At 39.7% G+C, this 22,940-nt stretch overlaps 1 protein-coding gene across 2 annotated transcripts; it reads right to left on the bottom strand.

The window, feature by feature from the left end:
* Positions 1 to 1,910: 1,910 nt before the first annotated feature.
* On the bottom strand, positions 1,911 to 22,462 carry nus1 (NUS1 dehydrodolichyl diphosphate synthase subunit). Of its 2 annotated transcripts, XR_009806785.1 has the most exons (6): positions 21,920 to 22,462; positions 12,903 to 13,034; positions 12,243 to 12,395; positions 10,558 to 10,690; positions 7,720 to 7,819; positions 2,413 to 2,462 (listed from the first exon to the last, which is right to left on the bottom strand). XR_009806785.1 is itself a non-coding variant. In XM_061900432.1 (5 exons), the coding sequence occupies exons 1-5, from the start codon at positions 22,317 to 22,319 to the stop codon at positions 2,372 to 2,374; spliced, it is 876 nt and encodes a 291-aa protein (XP_061756416.1). In that variant the 5' UTR covers positions 22,320 to 22,460; the 3' UTR covers positions 1,911 to 2,371. The 2 variants fall into 2 exon arrangements, 1 of the variants encoding a protein (XP_061756416.1); XM_061900432.1 differs by lacking the exon at positions 10,558 to 10,690 and having other exon boundaries at positions 1,911 to 2,462; positions 21,920 to 22,460.
* Between the last annotated feature and the right edge of the window lie 478 nt (positions 22,463 to 22,940).

Raw genomic sequence — 22,940 nt, 5'->3', positions numbered from 1 at the left:
ATATGTGTTGCTGTGTTGTCCATTTTGTTACATTTATATTGTCTTATATACTGCTATATGGTCATATATTTAAATGTTTTCCTTTTTATTACATATGAGTCAGGAAATACGTTTTTAAAATGATTAGAATTTACCTCGACTTATTTTTGACAATTAAAATTTTATTTTACAAATGTTTGTAAATAGAATTATACAATTTTAAAAACAAATGTGTTAGTTTTGTAATATCGTCTGTTAAATTGTTTACGGATGTTTATTCTTATTTTTACTGTCATATTTTGATTCTTACTATTGCTTTGTATTTTTATTGTTATTTTTTCCATTTTATTTCCATTTATACACCATTATTTACTTTTGACTTTTTAAATTTGATCTCAATTCTGTACACTGCTGCTGGAATTTTTATTTTCTTGAGGGAACTCTCCTGACGGAATCAATGAAGTACTACTATCTATCCGTCTATCTATCTATCTATTGACATAAATATTTTTTTATTGGTCCAAAATATTTGTACCGAGCTTTATTGTTATTTACGGTGAACAAATTATAGGCAGATTTACAATATCATTTGATCTTGAAAAAATGCAAAATTAAAATTAATTATCGATATCGGCTGTGAATCCTCGGTATCACATCGAACTCACGATCAGTGTCGCATAAACCAGCTCGACGAGAAGAGTCAGGACATGTCTGGACGGATGTTATCACTGTACCGCAGGGGGGCGCCATCTGATCTACATATAACCATCCATTTTCTACCGATTGTCCTTTTTTGGGGTCGCGGGGGGTTCTGGAGCTTATCTCAGCTGCATTGGGGATGAACGCATGTACACCCTGGACAAGTCGCCACCTCATTGCAGGGCCAACACAGATAGACAACATTCACACTCACTTCCACACACTAGGGCCAATTTAGTGTTGCCAATATATACACACACACACAATATCCATCCATCCATTTTCTACCGCTTATTCCCTTTTGGTGTCACGGGGGGCGCTGGCGCCTATCTCAGCTACAATCGGGCGGAAGGCGGGGTACACCCTGGACAAGTCGCCACCTCATCGCAGGGCCAACACAGATAGACAGACAACATTCACGCTCACATTCACACACAAGGGCCAATTTAGTGTTGCCAATCAACCTATCCCCAGGTGCATGTCTTTGGAGGTGGGAGGAAGCCGGAGTACCCGGAGGGAACCCACGCATTCACGGGGAGAACATGCAAACTCCACACAGAAAGATCCCGAGCCTGGATTTGAACCCAGGACTGCAGCATATATATATATATATATATATATATATATATACATACACACACACACATATTCATTAGTGAAATATTTCAACCCTTTACTTCATTCAAGTTTGATTAGATAATCCTTCCATACACATGAAAAGCCAAAATTCAGTGTTACAGAAAATGAGATTACATAAATGAATAAAAAATGTAATTTATAGACAATATGTCGGGCTTGTGATGAAGCATGTTCATTTGTGTTTAATACTTGGTTGCTTGTTTTATTGTATCAATGTGGTGTGGCAGTAACTACTGCTCAGATGTAATGGAAGGTCTTTGCAGCCTCCAAGACATAAGCATTATATGGTGTGATGCTTCTCATTTTCCTCTTGACCATACCGCATAGATTCTCTATAGGTTACGGAGAGATTGCTGGCCAATCAAGCACAGGATCATTGAAGCAGTACCAGGGATTTAGAAAAAACCCTTGTTGCAATTCAAATTCATCGTTTTCACAGATTCCGAACTCTCCTTGAAACAAGCCTAGACTCTGTAGACCAGCTACCTAGTGGAGACCCCTGGAATTACCCATCCATTATTTTTTTTACAATTTGTTCTCAAAGTGCAATTGAGGTGGGCATCAAATTCAATATTAACACACACATACATACATACATGGAGCACAGATAGTGCATTTCTTTATTAAGGAAGGTCAGCCAAGCTGGTACCTTAAATAAAAAGTATGTGAAGAAAGAAATTGACATATTTACAATCATTCTGACCCTCAGAGTCCACTTCCTGTCATCTTTTCAATGTCGTCGTTGGAATTTTGCATTAGAGCAGGGACACAAAGCCAGCTTTCTTCTCCCCGTGCTGCATCAAGTGACAAAACAGCAGCTGGAAATTGAATGGCAACAGTTGTAGGGATGGTGGTAGAGGACAGACGGACCTCTCATCGCCGTGTCAGTGAGGCCTCTTTTCTCTCGGCACGTCCCTTCATTGTAGTACATGAGCTGGTGACAGGAAGTGAACCATCTGGCTTCGACTCCAGTGTTGTTCACTGTCTTGGAGGCTCTTCCAGTGTGGGACGTCTGTGACGTCCTGAGTGTCAACTGGTCTTTAGTGAGGACACATCACTGGCCCAGCCTCTGCTGACATTGGCCGAAGCGCTGCAAGACGCACAGTAAGTCCTCATATGAGATGTTTCTGTGTGACGGCAGCGAGCTGAAACAAAGAGACCAAGGTACTTACAACACACCAAAGTACAATAACAATCAGGGGTGTAACGGTACGTGTATTTGTATTGAATTGTTTCGGTATGGGGGTTTCGGTTCGGTTCGGAGGTGTATCGAACGAGTTTGTAAGCTTAAGTCTTAACAAGCTGCTCTGCTTTCTGCCTCTGTCTGAACACCCAGCATTGTCCCACCCACACAACCATCTGATTGGTTATATATAAAGCCAATCAGCAGTGTGTATTCAGAGCGATGTAACAGCCAATCAGCAGTGCTTCAGCGTGGAGCAGATATGTGTTTAGCAGCGGACATCGTACTCTCCCCAAATTATAAAAAACACTTCCCTGTCACAACTACTACTAGCATCACTATGAGCCCGTTGACCTTCTAGAAACTTAAACTGCAGCTCAGCTCGCTCGCAGTTCAGGCTTGAGGTGAAGGCTAATTAGCTTTTAGCGTAACGTTAGCTCATTTTGCTAAGTATGTGTGTGGTTGTGTGTGTGCGTGCGGTTGTGCATGTGCGTGTGTGCATGTGCGTGTTAGGGGCAGCAAAGCCCTGTCTGTGTTATTTCACATGAACGAACATAAAAATGCCATGGTGTTCAGGGATGAATAGTCCCTCTTATTGCTATTGTACTATTTTTTTCAGCTATAGTTACATTAATCATTAGTAATGTAGCAGCCTAGTTTTGAATGGCAGGGTCCCTGCTATCACATGTTGACAAAAATATAACATTTACATAATAAAAGTAAACTACTGGCTTCCCAAATGCTGTAATAAATTAAGCATGATGAGTTGACTTGAAACTGTTTAATGTTGCACTTTTTATATGTAGAAGAAAGGTTTTGTCATTTTATTTAATCAAAGCAACAACTTGAGGCAGTTTGATGTGGATTAACTTGGGCAGAATTATTATACTGTTCCCAATGTTAAAAGGATAAAGCCATTGTCTACAAATTTGGTAAATAAATAACCAAAAAATGTATATTTTGTTGTTTTCTTACTGTACGGAAAATGAACTGAACCGTGACCTCTAAATTGAGGTACATACCGAACCGAAATTTGTGTGTACCGTTACACCCCTAATGTATATATATTAGGGTAGGGGTGCCCATTACGTCGATCGCGAGCTACCAGTCGACCGCGGGGGGTGTGTCAGTCGATCTCCAGCCAGGCTTTTAAAAAAAATAGACCTAAAAATTAGTGATCATCAATCTTCACCAAGACGTCACTTAAATGACATTCACGGTACCGGAGGGTCTTGTGAGATGACGCTGGCTGCTGCAAGATCATTATTATTAAAAATGACCGAGAGGAAGGCGAGAAACACTTTTTATTTCAACAGACTCTCGCGCCGTACCTTCCGTCAAAACTCTAAAGGCAGACTGCAAATTTCCTATCTTCACAATAAAAGCCCTGCTTCATGCTGCCTGCGCTAACTAAATACAGAGTCTCAGAAAACTGGCGTGCACAAGCGATCCCTCAGAAAGCTGGCGTGCACATCACTTGTGCACGCCAGCTTTCCAAGACTCTTATTTTGTTAGTGCAGGCAGCATGAAGCAGGGCTTTTTTTGTGAAGATAGGAAATGTGCAGTCGGCCTTTAGAGTTTTGACGGAAGGGACGGCGCGAAAGTCTGTTGAAATAAAAAGTGTTTCTCGCCTTCCTCTCTGTCATTTTTGCATAATAATGAACTGGCAGCAGCCAGCATCATCTCACAAGACCCTCGGGTGCCGTGAATGTCAATCAAGCAAGCTACGGAAATTGCCGCCAATGTTTTTCTTGTAAAGTGTATGGAAGCTGGATGAATTAGATGCCAAATACCAACCACTTTCATGTGGTATTGTACAGAAAGGACAACTTTTTTTCTCCTCCACTTGAAAATGTGGGTGTTATCATCATTACTGTCTGATTCCAATCAATGCAAGTCATCAGAATCAGGTAATACACCAATTTATATTCTTGTCTTCGTGAAAGAAAGACATCTATATGTGTTACACACGCTTGTATTATCATTAAACACATTTAACTTGTTTACAAAAATGTCTCTTTCATAAATAAATAAATATAAATGATATATATAAATGAGGTAGATCCCCTCGAGTTGGTCAATTGAAAAGTAGCTCGCCTGCAGAAAAAGTGTGGGCACCCCTGTATTAGGGGTGTAACGGTACGTGTATTTGTATTGAACCGTTTCGGTACGGGGGTTTCGGTTCGGTTTGGAAGTGTACCGAACGACACGGACATATTAAGTAGCGCCGCACGTTGTGTAAACAATGCACACCGAGGCACCATTAATTGATTTATGTGGACCCCGTCTTAAACAAGTTGAAAAACGTATTAGGGTGTTACCATTTAGTGGTAAATTGTACGGAATATGTACTGTACTGTGCAATCTACTAATAAAAGTTTCAATCAATCAAATAAACAACAACACAGGGCAAGCTAGCAACGATTGGGCTATGATAGAGGTGTATTAGGGGTGTAACGGTACATGTATTTGTATTGAACCGTTTCGGTACGGGGGTTTCGGTTCGGTTCGGAGGTGTACCGAACGACACGGACATATTAAGTAGCGCCGCACGTTGTGTAAATTGCAACGATTGGGCTATGATAGACTGACCATACCTCCTCTTTTCACAGGATATGTCTTCTTTGCGGAGCTGTCCAGGTGGAGTTTCTTAAATGCCTCGAATGTCCGGCATTTTAAATTATGGTTGCGTGTATTTTCAATGTACGTTCAGGGTTAAGAAGGGGTTAAAAACAAAAACAAAAAAAGTGCTGCACGCAGCAACATTCGTGAAGGAAGGTCAGACGGAGAGAGCGAGAGAGTTATGATAAACGCGCATGCGTCGCCAGACTCTGCTTTTACCCATTGATTTATCCGATTTAATTTTTTATTATCTATAGCAGGGGTGTCAAAAGTGTGCCCCGGAGGCCATTTGCGGCACACAGCTAATGTTTTAAAGGCCCACGGCACATTCTAAAAATACTATTAAAATAAACAAAAACATAAAAAAAGTTAAATAAAAAAGCTTAAAGGCTAAATGTAATTTAGAAAAAGTTGCAACGCTGACTAATAAAACAAAGCTGTTTTTTTCCATCAAACTGTCATTGCTCAAAACATAATATTGAATCAAAATTAATGTTATTATGAATAATTTCCGATTAATTCACATCAAATATTGCACTAACAAAAATATTTTTGGTGGAAGATTTAGCAAATTTGTTAAATAAATAATCAAAAAATGTATATTTTGTTGTTTTCTTACTGTATCGAAAATTAACCGAACCGTGACCTCTGAACCGAGGTACGTACCGAACCGAAATGTTTGTGTACCGTTACACCCCTACTAACAATGCAGCTTTCAAGTACACACTTAATTAGCAACAAGTTGCCAAAACTTGCTATCTGTTCATGTGCAAAGCAAATGTAACTGCAGAGGCAGACTTACATTTGGCAATGCACGTGTTTATGTCTGTCTGTCATGACACTATACCGGGGGTCAGCAACTGTGCCACCCTAGAGGCCACCTGGAGCATTTTTAAAAAAGTATTGAAAATGGAAAAAGATGGGGGGAAAAGTAATTGTTTTGTTTTAGTATGTTTTTTGTTTGAGGACAAACATGACCCAAACCTTCTCAATTGTGTGTATGCTTCACTGATGAGAGAAAGTGTTCCGTGAACATCATTTTGTCCTACTAACTTCGGTGGTTTTTGAACTCATCATAGTGTGGACTGTGACGCAACAGTTTGTTTACATATAACATCTTCCACTCCTTTGTTTCATTTTGTCAACCAAAAGTTGTATGCTGTGCATGAATGCGCAAGGGTGAGCTTTGTTTATGTTATTGACTTGTTGGAGTGCTAATCAGGCGTATTTGGTCAGTGCATGACTGCAAGCTAATCAATGCCAACATGCTATTTAGGCTAGTTGTATGTACATATTGCATCTTTATGCCTCATTTTCTAGGTATATTTGAGCTCATTTAATTTCATATACTTTTATCCACTTTGTATATAATTTAGTTTTGCATGTCTTAGGCATTTCCAATAATTTTGTGCCATGTTGTTCCAGACCATAGCAAACATTATCTAGCTTGCTAAAGATTGTAATAAATCTATTAAAAGAAGACAGTCTTAACTTGGACACACACACACATCTATACCTTTAGGCATTAAAAGCCAGCAATTTCCAGTAGTTATCTCACCTTCTGTGTAGCCTCTGATTTACTAATGATTTCTAATGTTGTAAAAATGTGTAGAATAAATATTACATTTCAACATTTCTGTCAACGAAGATTTGCTTCAGCCTGCAACACATAGTAATTTTGATTGAAGGCTATTATAGCTGTTGTCGACACTTACGTCATGTGTGACCTTCATTATAAGACTTACAGTATATATGGCGTTTAATTTTTTGCGGCTCCACACAAAATAGTTTTTTGTATTTCTGGTCCAATATGGCTCTTTCAACGTTTTCCGGTTGCCGACCCCTGCACTATACTGTAGTGCGTGAATTTACAACTTTTGATCACCAGGTGGCAAGAAAAAAAGCACACACACAGAGCTGTGTATATAGAGTATGGCCAACCTAGTTTCAGGCAATTTCCTCAATGATTGGTCAGAAGGAACACACGTGACTTCAGGGAACCATGACTACTACTAACTTTTAGCTGGTGCTATGTGTTTGCTGTGCTCCCGTATTAGTTTTTCGACGTGTAATAATCTCTTGTGGTTGAGCATGGGGCTGATCCGCCCGCAAGAATTGTGGAAAGCTTGAACATCGCTTTCCACACAACCCAGAATGAAGACATGTTTGGGAAGTCGCTAACACTGGAGAGCCACCAATTAGTGTCTTGTGCGAGGTAAACACGACTATGTTTTGTTTAGAAGAAAACACACAAATTAAAAATATGCCATAGAAGCACTTTATAATGACTTGAAATCTGTAAACATTGTTTCATGATGAAATTAAATATTGGACAAGGTGAACACAAATTACAGTATTTTGTGTATGCTGTGTGTATAGGTTCATCGGCAACACTAAATGGTCCCTAGAGTGTGAATGTGAGTGTGAATGTTGTCTATCTGTGTTGGCCCTGAAATGAGGTGGCGACTTGTCCAGGGTGTACGCCGCCTTCCGCCCATGTGCAGCTGAGATAGGCTCCAGCACCCCCCGCGACCCCGAAAGGGACAAGCGGTAGAGGTAGAAATGGATGTGTGTTCTTTGATGATGTAGTGTCTTACATGAATTCAGTGAGTCTGATGTGCCAGGGGAGGAAACCCAGAGTGCTATCTACTGGACCAAACTTGACCACCAGCTCAGGATCTGGAATATTATTTGCCTCTGAAACACAAATAAAAAACAGAACTTAATTTCATACATAACATCAGGGTGGCTACACGAAATGCTGTAACAAGTAAAACAATGTAGGGCTGCATGATTAATTAAAATCCAATTGACGTAAAGGTTTTAATTAGAGCAATAAATAACCGGGTTGAGTTTTTAATTTCATTTTCTCCGCCCTCACCGGGATTTCAGTGACTAAAGTGATCACCAAACAGATTTGTTGAGCCTCGCGTTTGTTGCTTGGATTTTACAGACGTCATGTCCGGCTCACATCCCCGCTCATTAGATGTGCATGGTGGTCAAGCTTGCTATGTTCTCAATGGGTACTGGGCACCATTTAGCCTTTCTCGAAGAAAAAAAATGCACTTTGCGTATGTTGTTTTTGGCTGTATGAATCGTTGAAAAATGCAAAAAGAATCAACATTTCTTTAGAGTTCGAGAGGTAATCAAGAAGGGAGGAAGAGTGCAAGATTTTACAAAATGACGCAAAAAGCAGCACACAATCCAGTCCAAGGGAGCAGAGTCAAAGAATGCATGAGTTTGCAGTGATCACTTCGTTAAAGGTTTGTTTGATTTAGTTTTAACTAGAGATGGTAAATAAATGGTAAATGGGTTGTACTTGTATAGCGCTTTTCTACCCCTTTTTAAGGAGCCCAAAGCGCTTTGACAGTATTTCCACATTCGCCCATTCACACACTGACGGTGGGAGCTGCCATGCAAGGCGCTCACTAGGACCCATCAGGAGCAAGGGTGAAGTGTCTTGCCCAAGGACACAACGGACGTGACTAGGATGGTAGAAGGTGGGGATTGAACCAGTAACCCTCAGATTGCTGGCACAGCCACTCTACCAACTTCGCCACGCCGTCCCCTGATGTCCGATAATGGCTTTTTTGCCGATATCCAATACTCTGATATTGTCCAACTCTTAATTACCGAATCCGATATCAACCGATACCAATATATACAGTCGTCGAATTAACACATTATTATGCCTAATTTTGTTGTGATGCATTAAACAATCTAACAAGGTTTTCCAAAATAAATCAGCTCAAGTTATGGAAAAAAATGCCAACATGGCACTGACATAATTATTATTCCATTCACAAAGTGCATTATTTTTATTAACATGCCTCAAAACAGCAGCTTGGAATTTTGGACATGCTCTCTGAGATAATCCAGATACCCACTACAACTATAGGAAATACTATACTTTGACTTTCACAAAGTGCATTATTTTTTTTAACATGCCTCAAAAAAGCAGCTTGGAATTTGGGACATGCTCTCACTGCGAGAGCATGAGGAGGTTTAGGTGGGTGGGGTTGAGGTGGGGGGGTAGGGGGTAGCAGGAGTGTATATTGTAGCTTCCCGGAAGAGTTAGTGCTGCAAGGAGTACTGGGTATTTGTTGCGTTACGGTGCGGATGTTCTCCCGAAATGTGTTTTTCATTCTTGTTTGGTGTGGGTTCACAGTGTGGTGCATATTTGTAACAGTGTTTAAGTTGTATATACAGCCACCCTCAGTGTGACCAGTATGGCTGTTGATTAAGTATGCTTGCATACACTTGTGTGTGTGAAAAGCTGTATATACTATGTGACTGGGCCGGCACACAAAGGCAGTGCCTTTAAGGTTTTGTGGTGCTCTTTACTTCTCTCTACGTCCATCTGCACAGCGGCGTTTTAAAAAATCATACATTTTTCTTTTCGAAACCAATACCGATAATTTTGAAACTCACACAGATAATTTCCGATATGACATTTTAAAGCATTTATCGGCTGATAATATCGGCAGTCCGATATTATCGGACATCCCTAGTTTTAAGGTTTATCATTTCCCATTTAGGTATTATCTTGATAGAATTTGTATTTCTTAAATACAGTGGGGCAAAAAAGTATTTAGTCAGCCACCGATTGTGCAAGTTCTCCCACTTAAAATGATGACAAAGGTCTGTAATTTTCACTATAGGTACACTTCAACTGTGAGAGACAGAATGTGGAAAAAAATCCAGGAATTCACATTGTAGGAATTTTAAAGAATTTATTTGTAAATTATGGTGGAAAATAAGTATTTGGTAACTTCAAACAAGGACGATCTCTGGCTCTCACAGACCTATAACTTCTTCTTTAAGAAGCTCTTCTGTTCTCCACTCGTTACCTGTATTAATGGAACCTGTTTGAACTAGTTATCTGTATAAAAGACACCTGTCCACAGCCTCAAACAGTCAGACTCCAAACTCCACTATGGCCAGGACCAAAGAGCTGTCGAAGTTAGTTAAGTTAATTATATTTATATAGCGCTTTTCTCTTGTGACTCAAAGCGCTTTACATTGTGTAGCCCAATATCTAAGTTAAATTTTGAAACCAGTGTGGGTGGCACTGGGAGAAGGTGAGTAAAGTGTCTTGCCCGGGGACACAACGGCAGTGACTAGGTTGGCAGAAGCGGGGATCGAACCTGGAACCCTGAGGTTGCTGGCACGGCCACTCTACCAACCGAGCTATAGCACCCCAGCAAAGTGTCTCTGATGTCTCTTTTGACCCAACTACACAGCTGCATCATCCCTCAGCCCAGGAGGAGACGGCAAGACCAGAAACCCACTTCACTGACATTTAGAAGATGAAGACACCAGGAAAAGAATTGTAGACCTGCACCAGACTGGAAAGAGTGAATCTACAATAGGCAAGCAGCTTGGTGTGAAAAAAATCAACTGTGGGAGCAATTATCAGAAAATGGAAGACATACAAGACCACTGATAATCTCCCTCGATCTGGGGCTCCACTCAAGATCTCATCCCGTTGGGTCAAAATGATCATGAGATAGGTGAACAAAAATCCCAGAACCACACGGGGGGACCTGGTGAATGACCTGCAGAGAGCTGGGACCAAAGTAACAAAGGTTACCATCAGTAACACACTACTAGCCAGTCTCCAGACCTCAACCCCATAGAAAATCTGTGGAGGCAGTTGAAAGTCTGTGTTGCTCGGCGACAGCCCCAAAACATCACTGCTCTCGAGAAGATCTGCATAGAGGAATGGGCCAAAATACCAGCTACTGTGTGTGCAAACCTGGTAAAGACCTATAGTAATCGTTTGACCTCTGTTATTGCCAACAAAGGTTATTTTACAAAGTATTGAGTTGAATTTTTGTTGTTGACCAAATACTTATTTTCCACCATAATTTACAAATAAATTATTTAAAATTCCTACATAGTGAATTCCTGGAATTTTTTTCCCACATTTTGTCTCTCACAGTTAAGTGTACCTATGATGAAAATTACAGACCTCTGTAATCATTTTAAGTGGGAGAACTTGCAAAATCGGTGGCTGACTAAATACTTTTTTGCCCCACTGTACATGTTTGCTACCAGTGTTTCGAAAAGCACCAACTCGGCGAGTCTAAAAGAAAACAAATGTGAGCAAAACCTAAAAGGCAACAAACATAAATGAAACTTTCAGTACATACACAATGTTGGCATCTATAGTTATATTTTGATAAAGACAGGAAAAAACATGCTACTTGTAAACGGCGCGTGCAACAGCAACAAACATCAGTTACATGAAGTGTAACCTTACTCTAGCAAAAACAATGTATATCTATCCGTGAGAGTCTTGATACCAATTTCCTTGACCCTTGGCACATACAAGTTGTAGACATCACTGCTTTTCCAAGTTTCTATCTGTTTTGTTGTGTAGAATGACATCTAAAGCACAATAGTTTCATATGTCTCAAAATGCGACCAACGGATAATCCTTGATATCACTAGACAAATCTGTTTTTGATGAGGTATAGGGATCTATTCCATGGCATAGTTAGATTTTTTGCTCATATCTGCTTTTTGCAAGAAGATTTAAGCCTCTTTTGGTAAATGGTAAATGGATTATACTTGTATAGTGCTTCAAGGTACTCAAAGCGCTTTAACACTATTTCCACATTCACACACTGAAACATGTATGTGGTATTTCAAAACAAAATCACAATATTTACCAATCCGGCACTATGATATGAACACATTCAACACACAAGTACCTAAACATGCAAAGATGTTAAAGACGCGTTTTGCAAGCAAAAACGCAGCAAAGCCGCTGACATTTGTTTCTTCCTTGCACAGTATTTCACTTCCAAGCGTTCCTGAGTGTTAACAGAAGCAACCAACACTGATCAAAACATACTGTACTGTTCTAAATTGTCCTTCTCTGTATTTAACTTGTTTGCTTCCTTCGTCAAGAATGAAAATGGAACTTGAAGAAACGGGTAGTATTTTGAAGATGAATGTAATCTAATAAATAATTATTACAGTCCCCTTAAGTAACTGTTTCCAAATCAGAGGACCAGGTCAAGCTAGTCGGAGGGTTTGGAGGGGGATGAGGGTGATTTTGACAAATCAAGTTAGAATAGTTTGAATGATTTAGAGGTTAATGAAAGGTTACCTCTTAGCAGTGTGTCCAGCATGGCGACACTAATGTCTTTGAAGCTTCTCTCTTTGTTCTCTACAGAGCGACAGAGTTGCTGTGCTGCGTGAACAATACTCTGCTTGCCATCTTCTGGAGACAAGACCTTCACTGTGGGCTTGCATGACAACACTGAAAGACAGAGGAAAAACCCAACATTACATTTTCAGTAAACGTTTAAAGAATTTTCATCAGCATTTGATAAGCTTGACAAGCTTCATCCGATTGGCCCACAATTAACATACACATGTACACTGGGATGTCCAATTTACCCATCTAATCAATGTTGATGTCATAAACCAGCCGTCTGATTTGTAACATTTGAATGATACTGAATTTGTGATGATTACAAAATATTTCACTCTGTGTGGAATTCATTGAATTCAATTTAACTATCGATCCTCTAATAATCACATCCTTGCAAATGTACATAAAGTACAGTATATGATATAATTACATCCAAAAACATCCACCCCACTTGTACCACAACAAAAAGAAAAATAACTCCTCTAAAAGCTCTGTTGACTTTTTCATGACTCAATCGATTAAACTTTACTCTAAATATGTGATGCAATAAGGGACTCTTGAACTCGGTTCCATCATAAACACAGAGTGGAATTGAGTATGTGCTGTTCTTACCGTGATTTTGGTGTTCATCAGCACAATCACTGAGGAATTCTACATTGTATTTGGATCCTTCCACACCTAGCAGATCCTTTTGTTGTCTCAGTATCACCTCCAGCAGCCTCGAGTTGTCCTTCCGGAATATCCCTGGCAGACCAACAACAGAGAAACCAGCGATGAAACATGCAATAGCAGCTTTGCAATATACATTTATTAGCGTTGTAGAAATGTGTGGTTCCATTAGAGCACTTATTCGCAAAAGAGGGGTGGGCTCCCCTGTACATCTTATTCATATTTGTCCCTTAATGATATACGTGAATGGCTCTTTTGGAATAAGCTGATTAGGGATGTATACCGTTGGGATTTTATCGAAACGATACTCTTATCGATATTCGGAACAATACGTAATTTTCTGGAAATTAAAATGTGAAAAAAATGCATTTTAATTAGCATTTATATTAGCACAAGTGGTTGAACACTTCCAACATGATGTACTGTAACATCTCTGAGCAGGGAAGTCTTTTATCAGTAACTGTTTTTTAAGTCAAACAAGTCAACTCTGTGTGCAGTGCAAAGTGAAATGCAGTTGTTTTGTTATCTTCTTGTAAAGACCACATAGATCTATCACTTGCTTACTATTCATTGCAATCACACTGAGCTTGAAGCAATATTTATGTATGGCATGCATTTGCATAGCAGACTTTTTACATGATATATTATTTCAAATTTATCAAATAAATTAACACAATCAATTGTCTGTGTATTTTGTAACAATAGGAGTTTTTATCTGTGTTTATGCTGCACACAGACATATTTGAGTGACGGACCAGAAGCCATATTGAGTGCTGAAGGCTACTGATGTAATGTATGTGTGTGTTTAGTGAGTACTATATAAATACAAAGATTCAGTGATTACGTGTAATGTGCTTGATCGTCTAGTTTTTAGTCAAGAGACAGAATGAACTGACACACAGTTAAGAAACGTGTGTTTTAATGCCACGCAAACGCAGCACAATGGAGTGACGTCAGACGGCAACCAGAGACCTGTCAGTGGATGCTACATTGCTTCAAAGCAACTTTATGGATTATGGTATTACCTCAATTATTCACTTATTTGAGTGGATTAATATTGGCCTGTGTTGATAAAACGTGGCTGTGACTAGTCGAATAAAGTGCGTAATTGACTTCAAACTGACACAGCGTGCGTGACTTTGAGAAATATTTGAGGAGGAAATGTATTTCAAACTTTTGTGGTGTTGTTTCCTTGTTTGTCATTATTCAAAGCTGATTTTAATGTGTAGCAACACATAAATTAAATTGAATAATAAATTGAGAACAGGAAGTGAACAAAAGTTTTAGCAACTGCTATGTCAGAGAAAAGCGGTAGCATTAAATAAGCTGTGCTTCTTCCTACTCTTTTTCAAACATGTTAAATAAAGAAATTGGAAATTGTGATGTATCATATTGTATGCGTGCGTGCATGCATCCATATTCGAAATAAACACAAACTTAAAGGTCTACTGAAACCCACTACTACCCACCTCGCAGTCTGATAGTTTATATATCAATGATGAAATATTAACATTGCAACACATGCCAATACGGTCTTTTTAGTTTACTAAATTACAATTTTAAATTTCCCGGGAGTTTCGTCCTCGAAATGTCGTGTAATGATGACGTGTACGCAAGACGTCACAGATATTTAGGAAGTATAAGCGCTGCGCACACACACAGCTAAATGTTGTCTGCTTTAACGGCATTATTATACAGTTTTTTGGACATATGCGTTGCTGAATCTTTTGCAATTTGTTCAATTAATATTGGAGAAGTCACAGTAGAAAGATGGAGTTGGGAAGCTTTAGCCTCTAGCCACACAAACACACGGTGATTCCTTGTTTAAAATACCTGGAGGTGAAACTTTCCTATGGATCAGAGCGCGGTCAAGCGAACATGGATCCTACCAAATGTCAACCAGCAGGTTTCGGTGAGAAAATTGTGGTTAAAAAGTCAGTTCTTACCGGAGAAAAGCTGAGCTTGTGCCGTCCATAGCTGCCGTTGACTCCCCTGAGACACTGCGCGTCAAGACACCCGTGGAGACACGCTTCCGACTATCAGGTTATATTAAACTCACTAAAACACTAGCAACAAAATGGAAAGATAAGGGATTTCCCAGAATTAACCTAGTAAATGTGTCTAAAAACATCGGAATCCGTCCCAATGCAATCGCATTTTTTTATTTTTTTTTTACTTTTTTTTTATTTTTCTAGTCCGTCGCTATCAATATCCTCAAACACAAATCTATTCATCCTCGCTCAAATTAATGGGGAAATTGTCGTTTTCTCGGTCCAAATAGCACTTTTTGTTGGAGGCTCCCATTAAAAACAATGTGAATATGTGAGGAGCCATCAAACGTGACGTCATCGTCTGCGACTTCCGGTAGAGGCAGGGCATTTCTCTTAGCACCGAAAGTTGCGAACTTTATCGTGGATGTTCTCTACTAAATCCTTTCAGCAAAAATATGGCACTATCGCGAATTGATCAAGTATGACATAAAACGGACCTGCTGTCCCCGTTTAAATAAGAAAATCTCATTTCGGTATGCCTTTAACTCAACCTTTATAGTAAAATGAAGTGGACATAAAATAAGAAGATTTTACACTTTGACAGCCAATTTAGACGCGGAAACGGCGATTACAGACCAGAAAAAACACTTGATTGCACCCCACTTCTTTCTTTGCAAAGACTATGAGTAATCCTTCATCATAACGGAAATACATCAACGTCCTACAGATCCAAGTGAGAACAGACATTGTACAGAAAGTGATGTTTAATTATGTTTGTTGGCTCTCAAGAAAGTCTACAGTGAGTGGTAATCAGGATGTTGTTGAAGGAAAATGTGAACGTTGTGATGCGTTGGAGTAGAATAGAATAGAAACTACTTAGAATACTTTGTGAAATTAATGCACCGCTGTGTGCTTAAAATGAGCAAAATATGTAAATATTACATGTTATTATGAATGTACTTGTTATAGTATATTTTAAAAAGAGATATATATATTTGAGACAATACCACAATACCCCTCTCTTTTGCTGTGCCTTTGTTACGGCTGTTTGCTCTTCTCTGCGACTGACTGCCAAAGCACAGGGCATTCCCTTTGGCTCAACCCTGCCCTTGCTTACCTAGGCTTCTGACAGAAAACAACACAACACAACAACCTTTTCAAAAGAATATTGCAGCCATAGTGCAGACTCCCGAGTGATGCAATGCTTTGGTCAGCGACTGCATTTGGCTATTTGTGAATAAGTACAGATTTATTTAAATATACACCAGTTGGCTTGAGGACCTATATCTCTCTCGTTGTATCGACGTTATCATTAACCTCATCTGTTTATGCAGCTCGCGATAGCTACCCTCTGCTGCTCGCTCAGTGTGTCAAATGTTTAGCTATTTCTCAGCTTGAAAGTGTCTCTCTCTATAGCTCGTGCAGACTAACTTTTTGTAGCGGCTGGGTGGCTGAAGAATAGTTTTAAACTGAACAGCCATAGAACGCAGTGAGCGAGTAGAACCTTCATACATCCCTGTACACAAGTGTGAGGGTATAGACCTAACAATAATAAACAAAATGAATGAAAACTGCTTTGACATGGTAATGGCTAACTGAATACTTAATAAGGATAAGAAACATGTAACGTTACTACTTGCAACTAAAAGTAACATGAGTACTCTCAACACTGGTTATAGAGTCGTAAAACATGTAAGCAACCTTATGCACATTGCACATTTTGCTTAAGATACCAATATATATCGTTTATTGCCACTTGGCCTAAAGATGCCGGGATATCAGTTTTGGCCCATATCGCCCAGCCCTTCTACATTACATATATACTTACAGTGTTTCTAAAAAACATTTTAAGCGCTTTATAGGCAGAATAGAGTGACTCCCATAGGCTCCATTGTAAGGGGACTTTTGCTCACATGTATTTACTAGTCAGAATGCAAAACATGTGTGCTTGTCTTACATAAGAATTGTGAATTCCAAAAAAGAAGTGCAGTTCCCCTAAACAGGCTTGACCAAACTATACAGCCTCATGGAGACATTTTACTTCCTCAAAGGTGGAACATGAGCGTTGAGTCAGACTAACTTATAGAACCTTAGTCCACAGTCACCTGACAATACTCAATTTGGCCTCAAAAAGGTATATGGTTTTGTTGGGTGGACCTTTACGCTACTTATTCCAAATTAGTTAATATAAAACAAGATCCATTCATATACACTAGATCAGTGTTTTTCAACCTTTTTTGAACCACGGCGCATTTTTTTCAATGAAAAAAAACCCATAGGCACATCACCAGCAGAAATCATTAAAAAATGAATTCAGTAGACAATAAAAAGTTGTCGGATATTAATTTAAACCATAACCAACCATGCAACACTATAGCTCTTGTCTCAAAGTAGGTGTACTATCACGACCTGTCATATCACACTAGGGCTGGGCCATATGGCCTTTTTTTAATATCTCGATATTTTTAGGCCATACCGCGATACACGATATATATCTCGATATTTTTCCTTGGCCTTGAATTAACACTTGATACGTATAATCACAGCAGTATGATGATTCTTTGTATCTACATTAAAACATTCTTGTTCATACTGCATTAGTATACTGTATGCTCATTTACCCTTTCATGCAGAGAAGGAAATCACAACTAAGTCACTTGACCAAAACTGTATTCATTAAACAGTTATTAAGCAATGGCACAAACGTTCATGGCATTTCCAAAACAGAAAGTGCAAGATTGTCAGAGACATTTTAAGTGTCAAATAAAAACAAGCTGCATAATGGGAAATCAAATAGTGTTCGTCCTTCGCTATGTGGTAGGTTACTACGGACGTTATTAAATTCTGTTGTTGACAATTTTTTTCATACAGTGTTGATCTGGAAATGTTTACCTCTGCATTTTGATGGTGTGGGCGTGAGGAACCGAACGCAGATGTTGACATGCGCAGTAATCACTCTTCATTCTCTAGCAGGTGACTTTTCAAATGATGCTACATATTAGCAGCAATGCTACTTTTTGTAGCAACCCTTTTGGCCCAAACTTGACAAATTACGGTTGTCTGTTCGACATATTCCCACTTGAAGCCAAACCACCGCCAGACGATGCACCCCCTGCTGTTTTTCTTGGGGATTAATTATTCCTTCATTTGCACCTTCTTTCTCTCGTATTACCACTCGCATGGCTCTGCTAGCATCACAGCTAACGTTACCCAGTCTGCTACCTCTCTGCTCCGCGAGGGCGTATATGTATGTGACGTATGACGTGACAGTATGTGACGTATGTAAGAAGGTGCGCTTGCTGTCTGTGAGAAGGAGAGACAGGATAGAGCGAGAGCGAGAAGAGCCTGTAATGTAATGCCCGCAGCTAAAAGCAACTGCGTGAGAACGTATACTCGAATATCACGATATAGTAATTTTCTATATCGTACAGAGACAAACCCCGTTATATCGTGTATATCAATGATACATCTCCCAGCTCTACATCACGCCGTGACTTATTTTGAGTTTTTGTGTGTTTTTCCGTGCGCATACATTTAGTTCTTGTCTTGCGCCCCTATTTTGGTGACTTTTCCTGTTTTGTTGGTATTTTCCTGTTGCCATTTCATGTCTTCCTTTGAGCGCTATTCCCTGCACCTGCTTTCTTTAAGCAATCAAGAATATTTAAGTTATTGGTATCTTTTTTTGTTTGGAAATTGTTGATTGTAATGTAATGTACGGATGTACTTGACGTACGTCGTCTCTGCTTCACACACTGTAAGTATTTGCTGTCACCCAGCATTCTGTTTTTGTTCACTTTGTACTTTACAGCACCGACACTCAACGGCACACTATGTGCAGATTACAATTACTGGTTTGCAAAAAATATTTTTAACCCAAATAGGTGAAACTACATAATCTCCCACGGCACACCAGACTGTATCTCACGGCACACTAGTGTTTCAAGCCACAGTGGTTGAAAAACACAGTACTATATTGCCAAAAGTATTTGGCCACCCATTCAAATGATCCGAATCCGTTGTCCGAACCACTTGGCCAGGCTACAGGTGTATAAAATCAAGCAATTAGGCATGAAGACTGTTTCTACAAACATTTGTGAAAGAATGGGACGCTCTCGGGAGCTCAGTGATTTCCAGCATGGAACTGTCATAGGATGCCAGTTGTGCAATAAATCCAGGTGTGAAATTTCCTCGCGCCCAAATATTCCAAAGTCAACACGACTTCATCATAAGAAAATGGAAGAGTTTAAGGACAACAGCAACTCAGCCATGAAGTGGTAGGCCACGTAAACTGACAGTGATTGCTCTTCCAACATGACTGTGCACCAGTGCACAATACAAGGTCCAGAAAGACATGGATGACAGAGTCTGGTGTGGATGAACTTGACTGGCCTGCATAGAGCCCTAATCTCAACCTGACAGAACACCTTCGGGATAAATTAGAACAGAGACTGAGAGCCAGGCCTTCTCAACCAACATCAGTGTGACCTCACCAATGCGCTTAGGGAAGACTGTTTGAAAATTCCTATAAACACAGTCCGCAACCGTGTGGACAGCCTTCCCAGAAGTGTTGGAGCTGTAATAGCTGCAAAAGATGGACCGACATTATATTGAACCCTAAGGGTTAGAAACGGATGGTACTTCATGTTCATATGTGAGTCAAGGCAGGGGGCCATATACTTTTGGCAATTTAGTGTATATAAATAGTGGTGAAGATATCAATGTGGAGGTCATCTCAGGTTCAAGCCACTTGTTTGTTGGCATCCATAATGTCCATCAAAACTTTAAACATGTTTGCGCTACTTTGAACAGACTTTGAGCAGGACACAAATTAACTGTACACTATCTATACACCTCATTCTTTACAGCAGTGGTTGTCCACCTTTTTTCAGGGATATGCCCCGTGAACTTTTTTTTAATTCAAGTACCCCCTAAATAGAGCAAAGCATTTTTGGTTGAAAAAAAGAGATAAAAAGTAAAATACAGCACTATGTCATCAGTTTCTGATTTATTAAATTGTATAACAGTGCAAAATATTGCTCATTTGTAGTGGTCTTTCTTAAAGGCCTACTGAAATTAGATTTTCTTATTTAAACGGGGATAGCAGGTCCATTCTATGTGTCATACTTGATAATTTCCCGATATTGCCATATTTTTGCTGAAAGGATTTATTTGAGAACATCCACGATAAAGTTCGCAAATTTTGGTCGCTAACAGAAAAGCCCTGCCTTTACCGGAAGTCGCAGAGGATGGCGTCACCCGTTGAGGGCTCCTCACATCCTCACATTGTTTTTAATGGGAGCCTCCAACAAAAAGAGCTATTCGGACCGAGAAAACGACAATTTCACCATTAATTTGAGCGAGGATGAAAGATTTGTGTTTGAGGATTTTGATAGCGACGGAGTAGAAAAAAAAAACGCGATTGCATTGGGACGGATTCAGATGTTTTTAGACACATTAACTAGGATCATTCTGTAAAATCATATATCTTTCTATTGTGTTGCTAGTGTTTTAGGGACGGCGTGGCGCATTGGCAGAGTGGCCGTGCGCAACCCAAAGGTCCCTGGTTCAATCCCCACCTAGTACCAACCTCGTCACGTCCGTTGTGTCCTGAGCAAGACACTTCACCCTTGCTCCTGATGGGTGCTGGTTAGCACCTTGCATGGCAGCTCCCTCCATCAGTGTGTGAATGTGTGTGTGAATGGGTAAATGTGGAAGTAGTGTCAAAGCGCTTTGAGTACCTTGAAGGTAGAAAAGCGCTATACAAGTACAACCCATTTACCATTTATTTAGTGAGTTTAACAGTACCTGATATTCGGAGGTGTGTGTCCACGAGTGTCTTAACGCCAGTGTCTCAGGGAAGTCGACGGCAGCTGTATGGACGGCGCAAGCTCAGCTGATCTCCGGTAAAAAGCGACTTTTTACCACAATTTTCTCACCAAAACATGCTGGTTGACATTTGGTCGGGATCCATGTTCGCTTGACCGCTGTGATCCATGGTAAAGTTTCATCTTCGGGAATTTTAAACAAGGAATCACCGTGTGTTTGTGTGGCTAAAGGTTCCCAACTCCATCTTTCTACTTTGACCTCTCCAATATTAATTGAACAAATTGCAAAAGATTCAGCAACACAGATGTCCAAAATACTGTGTAATTATGCGATTAAAGCAGACGACTTTTAGCTGTGTGTGTGTGTGTGTGTGCAGCGCTCATACTTCCTAACAGTCCGTGACGTCACACGTACACGTCATCATTACGCGACGTTTTCAAGAAAAATCTTCCGGGAAATTTAAAATTGCAATATGCTAAACTAAAAAGGCCGCATTGGCATGTGTTGCAATGTTAATATTTCATCATTGATATATAAACTATCAGACTACGTGGTGGGTAGTAGTGGGTTTCAGTAGGCCTTTAAACTATTTGGAAAAAAAGATCAAATTAACTAAAAACTTAGTTCAATTATAAATAAAGTTTTCTACACATAGAAGTAATCATTAACTTAAAGTGCCCTCTTTGAAGATTGTAATAGAGATCCATCTGGTTTCATGAGCTTAATTCTAAACATTTCTTCACAAAAAAATAAATCTTTATCATCAATATTTATGGAACATGTCCACAATAAATATAGCTGTCAACACTGAATATTGCAATGTTGCATTTCTTTTCACAGTTTATGAACCTACATTCATATTTTTTTGAAGTATTATTTAATAAATATATTTATAAAGGATTTTAATTTGTTGCTATTTATAGAAAATTAAAAAAAAATCTCACGTACCCCTTGGCAAGTACCCCATTTGAGAACCACTGCTTTACAGCACACACACACACACACATACATACATACATACATACATACATACATACATACATACATACATACATACATATATACATACATATATATAGCACGTTTTACTAGATAGGTAACATATCATTGGGGATAAGTTGTTAGCGTGAGTTTTTACCTTACCGTGATTGTCATAGATGCTGACATAGGATATTCCAATCGCCATGCACCACACCACCATGTTGCCAATGTCCGTGTAGCTGTGCTCTTCTTCGGCTACCAAGAGGCCGATGTGCACCGGCAACTTGTCCAAAGCTCTGCCGTCGGTCAGCCACCGGTGTCGCCGGCTGCGAGCACAGTTTCCGGCAAGCAGAGTGCCATTCGCTTCGGGGTTGTGATTACATTTCCTCCGCTGGTCGTGGAAGCCCACTAGGGACATGGGCAGGAGCAGCGCGGCCACAGCACGCTCCCACAGCCGGCCATTGCAGCTCCGAAGTGCCACACGCAGCCAGGAGAGAAGCGCTCTGTTGCTGTGAAGCACGAACAGCAGCAGCCGCCATAAGACGCTATACAACACCGCCATCGTTGTCCTTATTTCACTCGGACCTGCTGCACATGTCACTTATGTGAGAGTATTACGTGTCTGACTCATCAGTGTCCATGTCATCCCCCTGCCGCCATCTTGCTCTCTCCCTGGCAACCCATGACCTGTGAACCCGCTGTATGATTACACGTAACTCGCTGATTGGGCCAGGGGTATGTGACGTCACTCAGAACTCCCCCTCCAATTTTGGGGCAATTCAGCGCTGTAAGCAAATAACATTGATTGAGAATATATGTTTGCCTGTAAATTCTTAAAAAAAAAAAAAAAAAAATTACAAATAAAAAAGCACTGCAAGCAAATTATCGTACCGATCCTTTGAACTTTCTATTTTCCCCGGCAATTCAATGATTTTGATCTTATTTGTTGTCCAGAATTATAATCAAATAAAAACACCATATTTTTGCTAAACAACTATCAAAAAAAAAAAAATTTGAATTTTCCCTAATTTTGTACATTATATAATATAGTTTGCATGTTAGTGGTCCAAAATAAGTGGAGTAAAGATGGAAACCATCTTCAATATGCAATTCTCTGACTTTACGACGCACAAATAAAACAATATATACAAATTAACAATATCAACAACAACAAAATACATTT

Source organism: Nerophis ophidion, linkage group LG05, assembly GCF_033978795.1.
Source record: "Nerophis ophidion isolate RoL-2023_Sa linkage group LG05, RoL_Noph_v1.0, whole genome shotgun sequence".
Classification (NCBI taxonomy): Eukaryota; Metazoa; Chordata; class Actinopteri; order Syngnathiformes; family Syngnathidae; genus Nerophis; species Nerophis ophidion.
This window is presented reverse-complemented; position numbering and strand designations above follow the sequence as displayed.